The sequence below is a fragment of the Cibotium barometz genome, chromosome 31, assembly GCF_041138505.1.
Source record: "Cibotium barometz isolate CiBa-2024 chromosome 31, ASM4113850v1, whole genome shotgun sequence".
Taxonomy (NCBI): domain Eukaryota; kingdom Viridiplantae; phylum Streptophyta; class Polypodiopsida; order Cyatheales; family Cibotiaceae; genus Cibotium; species Cibotium barometz.
In genome coordinates, this window is record NC_141076.1 from 22966996 (window position 1) to 22973812 (window position 6817).

The 6817-nt window shown below is 44.5% G+C and overlaps 1 protein-coding gene across 1 annotated transcript; it reads right to left on the reverse strand.

The window, feature by feature from the left end:
- Window positions 1–867: 867 nt before the first annotated feature.
- LOC147620636 (peptidyl-prolyl cis-trans isomerase FKBP16-1, chloroplastic-like) lies at window positions 868–6416 on the reverse strand. The gene is made up of 8 exons (XM_086824891.1): window positions 6290–6416; window positions 6029–6208; window positions 5879–5913; window positions 5650–5743; window positions 5454–5514; window positions 5323–5368; window positions 4979–5049; window positions 868–1058 (listed from the first exon to the last, which is right to left on the reverse strand). The coding sequence occupies exons 1-8, from the start codon at window positions 6361–6363 to the stop codon at window positions 981–983; spliced, it is 639 nt and encodes a 212-aa protein (XP_086681017.1). The 5' UTR covers window positions 6364–6416; the 3' UTR covers window positions 868–980.
- Between the last annotated feature and the right edge of the window lie 401 nt (window positions 6417–6817).

The following is a 6817-nucleotide window of genomic DNA, read 5'->3' on the forward strand; positions in this document are numbered from 1 at the left end:
CTGCTGTATAAAGTCTAGCACCGTCTTACAAAAGATGGGATTTTGCTACATGCAAGTAAGTACACATGGGTAAGATGGCCTCGTAGCTTTGGACTTAGCTTGATGCCTTGTAGTAGCATTTAGTACAACTATTTGAATGAATTTATTACTCAATAAATTAAGATAGCCATGGAGGCCAATTTGGACACCAGAGCGACGAGGACTCTTAAATGATATATTTTATAAACATGATCAAACTCTTGAATGATATACTATATCGGTGCCAAGATGGCTAGATTAAAATCAGAAATCAGAGCTGGAAGCAAGACTTACTTTGTGCAAGCAGCTTAATGTGACACTCGAACCACTTGTGTAAAGACCTTGACAATGGAAGCATTGTAAAAGAGGCTTAAAGAAATACTTCATTTCCAACCTCAACCATAGGATACAATGAGAAAATAGAGGACGGAAGTGGGAGTCTTTGTAACATTAATGAGCACACATCTTACACTCTTGCTCGTTCGGGTTTAGATTGAAATTGTTGGTTTTCTTGTGAAGTGATGGGTTGGTGTGTGTGTGTGCGCGCGCGCGCGCGCGTGTGAGAGAGAGAGAGAGAGCTATGAACTAAAACTTAATGAATCTATACTAAATAAAATCGACACTGATTTTTAGGAGCAACTCGCTGTGTTGGACCCATTGAGTATTTGCACCCTTTCAAAGAAAGACTTTGCATTAATACCAGCTGGTGGACAGTGTCAAATGTATGAATGAACGTGAACACAATGAGTGAGAGAAGCCAACTTAATCAAGGTTCAAACTCACCCATTCAACGCTGAAAGTTGAAATGTCTTCTCAAATTTGAACTACTAATAGGGTGACTCACGCATATTATACATACACCTAGAATTCTTCATATTGACAAAAAAGAATGTCCCAACTTTGCCCAGCACTGACAAAGGTTCGGCACACAAAAGACCAACACTTCATTTTTCTCATAAGGATCATTTTAATTTTAGCAATTGCACTTCGAACAGTAAGGGCTCTTTGGCATGTGAGAGCAGGCTTCTCTGAGGTCCAAACTGCATTTAAACAAACAACTGTCAGCGCATCCCACAGAAATCCATGCATACGAGCCTTGGTATGGAACAAGAGAATAAGTGTAGCAGACATTGAGAAAGGTTTCAAAAATGAAAAACAGGCAATGCTCAGTCACCACCAGCCCATTGACAGCTGCAAAAATAGGCCAATAACAAACAGCAAATATCAAGAAAGTACAACAGATACAAGTTACCAATCAGAGAATAAAGCAGATACAGCCTACAGGTCACCAATCAGTAGGTATAAGTGCAGGTTCAGTTGGTACAGCTCTGAAAACAGCCGGTTCAGCAGCGGAAATAGCCTGTACAGCAGGTATTGTAGCCAGTATTGGGTTTTCACTCTCCAAGGAGGCAGTAATGCCAACCATTCAAATATGTCTCTCTGAATCCAGTACAGAGGAGGATAAGACTAGTGCCGCAGGACTTCCTGAGGGAGCAAAGGTCTCTGAATCCAGTACGGAGGAGGATAAGACTAGTGCCGCATGAGTTCCCGAGAGAGCAAAGGAGTCCCATGTCAATAGAGCATCCTTTGGCAAAAAAGCCAGTCGAGGAAACAGTGGCACTCCGAAAAGACAAGGTCAAGAATGGAGCAAAGGTGCATGGTTTGCCACTGTGTTCCAAGTTTAGTGAGAGGGGATGTCACGTGCACCAGTCACCAAAGTGGCATAGAACTGGGGTATGATCTCAAAGAATGGTGCATGTGAATGCCTCCTTGGTCGCATGCCCACTCGTCCACATAGAAGCGATCAAGGCAGGCCAGGTTTAGTGCCTACGAGTGCCGATCAAATCTAGAGAAGCGAGGGCTGCACAGGGACAGCTAAACTCCGCAAGGTGCCACATCCTATGCATCAAAGCTGGAGGTAGCTCCTCCCATGCTGCTCCTAGGCCAGTCACTATGGCTACGGTATTGTTGTCAAAACAGTCCTTCACAGCCTCAATCATGCTGAAGTCACTCCCAATGCACCAATAGTCTCCATGCGGAAGGCCCAAACATACGAGTCCAAAAGTCAATGTGATCTCTTGCCCCGTTAGGAGCGTAAACATTGAGAAGGCCAACACGGTCCTCCTCAAAGAAAAGAAGCACCTATTGTGCCCTGCCTATAGGACAATGGAACCTCAAAGGCTTACCAATTGAAATGCATATATATTGTGGTGGTCATGAAGGGAGTGGAATCGGGGACCTTGCCCAAAGAGTGCCCTAATGCCAAGAGTTGGACTCCACCCAAATATACCCATTACCTTCAGTTGGTCGGCTGCCGACAAACGTGCACACAAGGGTGCTTGCTTTAAGAATAGTCACTGAAGATGCCAAGGTGGCCTCAGGAGGGTGGAGCCAAAGGAGACTTGCAATTATGAAGAAACTCAACCTATGGTGAAGCAACAAAAAGGAGTAAGAAACAAAGCGATGGGTAGCAATCAAAGGCGACTCTCGAAAAAGAAGGCCTGGGAAAGGGGGGCAAAGGGGAGGGGGAACCTGAAGACGAGTGGGAGAATGACCACAAGAGAAAAGACATGGCAGCGAACCATGGAATGGGGAGAAGGGTGGAGAGCTGCGGCACAAGGCTAGAAAGCAGCAATGAGTAAGGGGAGGAGAAGGGGAAACAATGGGAGCAAAGAGCAGAGAAGAAGGGGGGGGAGAGAGAGAGAGAGAGAGAGAAATGAAATGAAATGAAATGTTATATTAACGTCTTCAAAAGGCCATAATGACCTATGAGACCAAAAGTGACTAGGGCCTTTTGACACACTTTGTGTAGCATGCAACCGGTACGATCGTGTAACACGCAGCAAGGCCTTCTTTATACCTTTTCTTTTAGTGAGCTTAAGCAATCCACTTTAATCTTTGTACACGGGAGATAGAGCTGTAGATACGCAGAGTCCACCAGATTGGGTTGTCTTACCAAGAAACTTACTTGACGACGGTTGGCTATTGAATACCAAACGCAAGGACAAGGTAGACCAACATCAGCTGAATCACCAAGCAGTTTGTAGACAAATTTAGAAGCCAATATGCACACCCAGATCTACTGAGGGGATGCGGGATTGATGACTGAATGCTGAAGATGACTTCTTATGCTACCTTGGACTGTAGCACAAGAAAGTGCTATGCTGAAAATATGTATGCATGAGTCAGAAGACTCAAGCACACATGATAAAGGCTGTGTTTCACTGCTGAAATATGAGAGGGTGAGATGATTTGAGATGGAACTAAGGGGCACCTTATATAATATCCCCTGCTGCAAGTCGGTTTGCTCTACGTGCTGGTGGCCTGTAGGAAAAATCCGACGACAGTTGGGATTTGGAGCTTTACATGTGTGAACCACCCTTAGTATGTGTAAGTGTGCATATGTGGGTGAACAGCCTTTAAAGGCAAGATATGTGGTAAGCAGTAATGTCAGCACATGTGCCATGAGTCATTGTTTCAGTGTGTGTGAGTGCGAGAGTCATAAGATAAGGCTCTAAGCCTAATATTATACATCAAGGAGCAAAGACGGATACACTAAAAGGATGTATGATCAAGCTATGAATCAACGGTATCCAAATCTACAACTTGGACGAGTGCCCGTAATGGTCTAACGGAATACTTGGCAATTCTCGCTCCACGAGGTGTGGTAGCAAGCTAGGATGAATTCCCAGTCACACATGTACTATGAGATTAACCATTGTAGCAATAGACCACTCATAAGCCTTAGACCTTGACGGCCACAGTTTAAGTGTGTGAACACTTATGGCCTTGTATATAACTCAACACTCTCCCATTGTGCAATTGAGTCTTTCTATTGCTCCTCTATCCTTATGCTTGTGTAGCTACCATAGGTGTGAGAGGAGTGTGTAGCTATTCAGTGGACTATAACCAAGCCGGCATGAGAACTGATCAAGAGAAGTACGACATAGAGCTCTCTGAAAGAAGAGAGGGATGCATCCATTGTGACACATTAGTAAATTCCCCACAACATGATGCGTCTTGTTTTCTACCTGAATGAGAGAGTTATAGAGAGAGCCGCAATGGGCCATAACACAAGGTTATTGCATCGCTCCCTATAACCAGATCTACTTGTCAACTCCACCAAAAAATGTCAATAAAAATTTAAGATTAGTGCTGCACACTTTGATTGAAGCCTCGACTAAATTTTCATGCAATACTACCAAGGTTGCTTGTCACACCACGACACCATCAAACAGTCAGTTAAGCTACTTGTGGGTGATAAATTCCATTTAGGGTTAAATATGGGCAAATCCTGATAGCAAACAAGTACTGCCATGCCAAGATAATAATGTGCTTCAAATTGCTGCAAGGAAAGCAAGTGGAGGCCATGATGCACCACAGTTCGGCAGTCTACCATGTGCTAGTCAATGTGGGCTGCTATGCCAAGACAAGAATGGACTCTAGTTGGCCCAACCCATGGAGGGAACAAACTGCACCCCACTTGTGGCAGGCTTTATCCACCTACAAGCTAAAGATGCTAATGTGAGCAAAGCCCTGGGTGAGTTGGTAAGCTTTTGTAATGGTTGAAGTTTAAGGGTGATGTCTTTCTTAGTAGAGAGTGATGTGCAAAGGGTGTAGTCTCTTTATATTTTTTAGTAATTCAAAAAAGTGTCCTGCTTCCATGGCTGTAGGACTAGCCCTTTCCTAGCTCTAACCAGCTCGTAAGTGATACTAGCAAAGAAGGGGTGTGATTAAGAGTGAGCTAATGCCACTATGATCATCTGCCATAGGTAGATAATGTGAAACAAGACAATCAATAAGCAATACATGAAAAGTTCATACATCATATTTGACTTCTTTCTGGTACTATTTTTTCTATTATATGCCTATTATGATGACTTCTTTCTGGTACTAATTTTTCTATTATATGCCTAGACTCATTCAAATTTCAAGTTGTGAGGGAAAACATGCGTTGTACCTCCCTTGGTTGAGGTTCCAAATCTGTAGTAATGTACCCAACTGCTGGTGGGATTACAGCCCTCCGCTTTCCTTATTTTGAAAGCATTTCAACAAAATAAAAATAAAGTACCATTGTCAAAATTTCATGTGCTTGCAAATATCAATTATCCCCCCCCCCTCCAAAAAAAAAAAAGAAGCAATTCACTGCTTACATTGACACAAATTGAAAATGTAGGAGGGCTAAAACCATACAGGCTTGGAGAGTAAGATACAACCAATGTCTAGAATTGAAAATGCAGGAGCAAGCCCTGATTTGTTTGTGGGGTGGGGCAAGCCCAACTTAACTTCAGGGGACCAACTTACCTCCAGGCTTCATTCCAACAATAACTCTATAAAGGCCAGCTATCATCTAGCACCAACAAACCAGATAAAATGGTTAAGATTTCAATCACTGCTCAAAAGTTGAGAGTTAGAGCAAAAGCATGCTAAACGACCTTGTTTCCATCCAAAGGTAGAGTCACAGGTGAGCTCTCTCCAGTGAATTGATTAACCGTGCTGAGGAGAAGAATGCCAGTGATGTCAGTCATATAGAACATTATTGTTGTTGCTGTTAAGTAGTGTGGGTGGGGGTGGGGATGGAAGGATGCTATGTAGAACACTGTTGTGGACTCTGCAAGTGATCAACCTGACCTGTAGACGAAGTAGCCATTGGATCGCCTGCAGACATAGTTGAACTCAACCAAATCGCCTTCGCTCGCGGTCGCCCCACTGCCTTCCAAAACCTCTGCTAAAAATGATTACTTGTTCATTCAGAGGTTGGAACCTCGGCTAAAGAACAATTTTTGTTCATGCAGAGGTTTCCAAGGTTGAACTAACACTACCTTGGAAGAGATGGATGAAGATGACGATGATGTCTCACCTTGTATTCGGAGGCCCTTATCCGCGTTTATGAACCTGCGTGAAGACAGCATGAGAATGGAGTCAGTTGTGCATGTTCTGTTGATGTTGTGTGAGACGCGTGTGGAAGAGAGAGAGAGGGGGGTTGTTTCATTCATGCTTGTCCGCCTACCCAGGGAGATCGGGCTCTTCCATCATGGTGGATGTGGTGGCAGCGGAGGCTGTAAGTTCTAGTGGGAGGTGGCAAGGGGGCAGTGCAGCAGTAGCAGTAGCCAGCAGTAGCGCCGTGAGGGCATGTCGCCTTGCTGGCGCTGAGAAAGAGGCACGTACTACCCCAGCACCACATGGGCACCTGCAAAATCAAGCGACAGAAATAAGATAGGCGAAACAGGGCGATCGAAATTGACTTAAGAAACAGGGGCAGGGCACGTACTTCCTGACGGGTGACGACGACGCTAGCGACGACAAAGACGGCAAGAAGAAGGGTATACAGACTGTCACAGCCATCTTGTAGGAGGTAGCCTACGAGCGGCTGATAACATATAAGAGGTCGGCCACCCTAAGGTCACTTTGGAGCCCGTCGGACACCGTTGTGGTAATTTGTCCCCACGTGTGAAACGATACAGCATGTGCTTACTGTCGCACCAATTAACTAATGTACACCTCCCATTGTGCCTTCTATGTTACTACAAGCGGCCACCCAACAAGGAGGTGGCATTGTTAATGGACAACTATATCACCATGCTGGTGTTTCAAGGGGGTCCATCTCATTACAAGCTCCCATCGACATCTACGCCTCTGACAATCACCCGATCCTCACCAATTATATAGCCTAGTTGACCATTGTTAATGGACAACTATATCACCCATGCTAATGTTTCAAGGGGGTCCATCTCATTACAAGATCCCATCGACATCTACACCTCCGACGAACACTCGAGATTCCTCACCAATTATATAA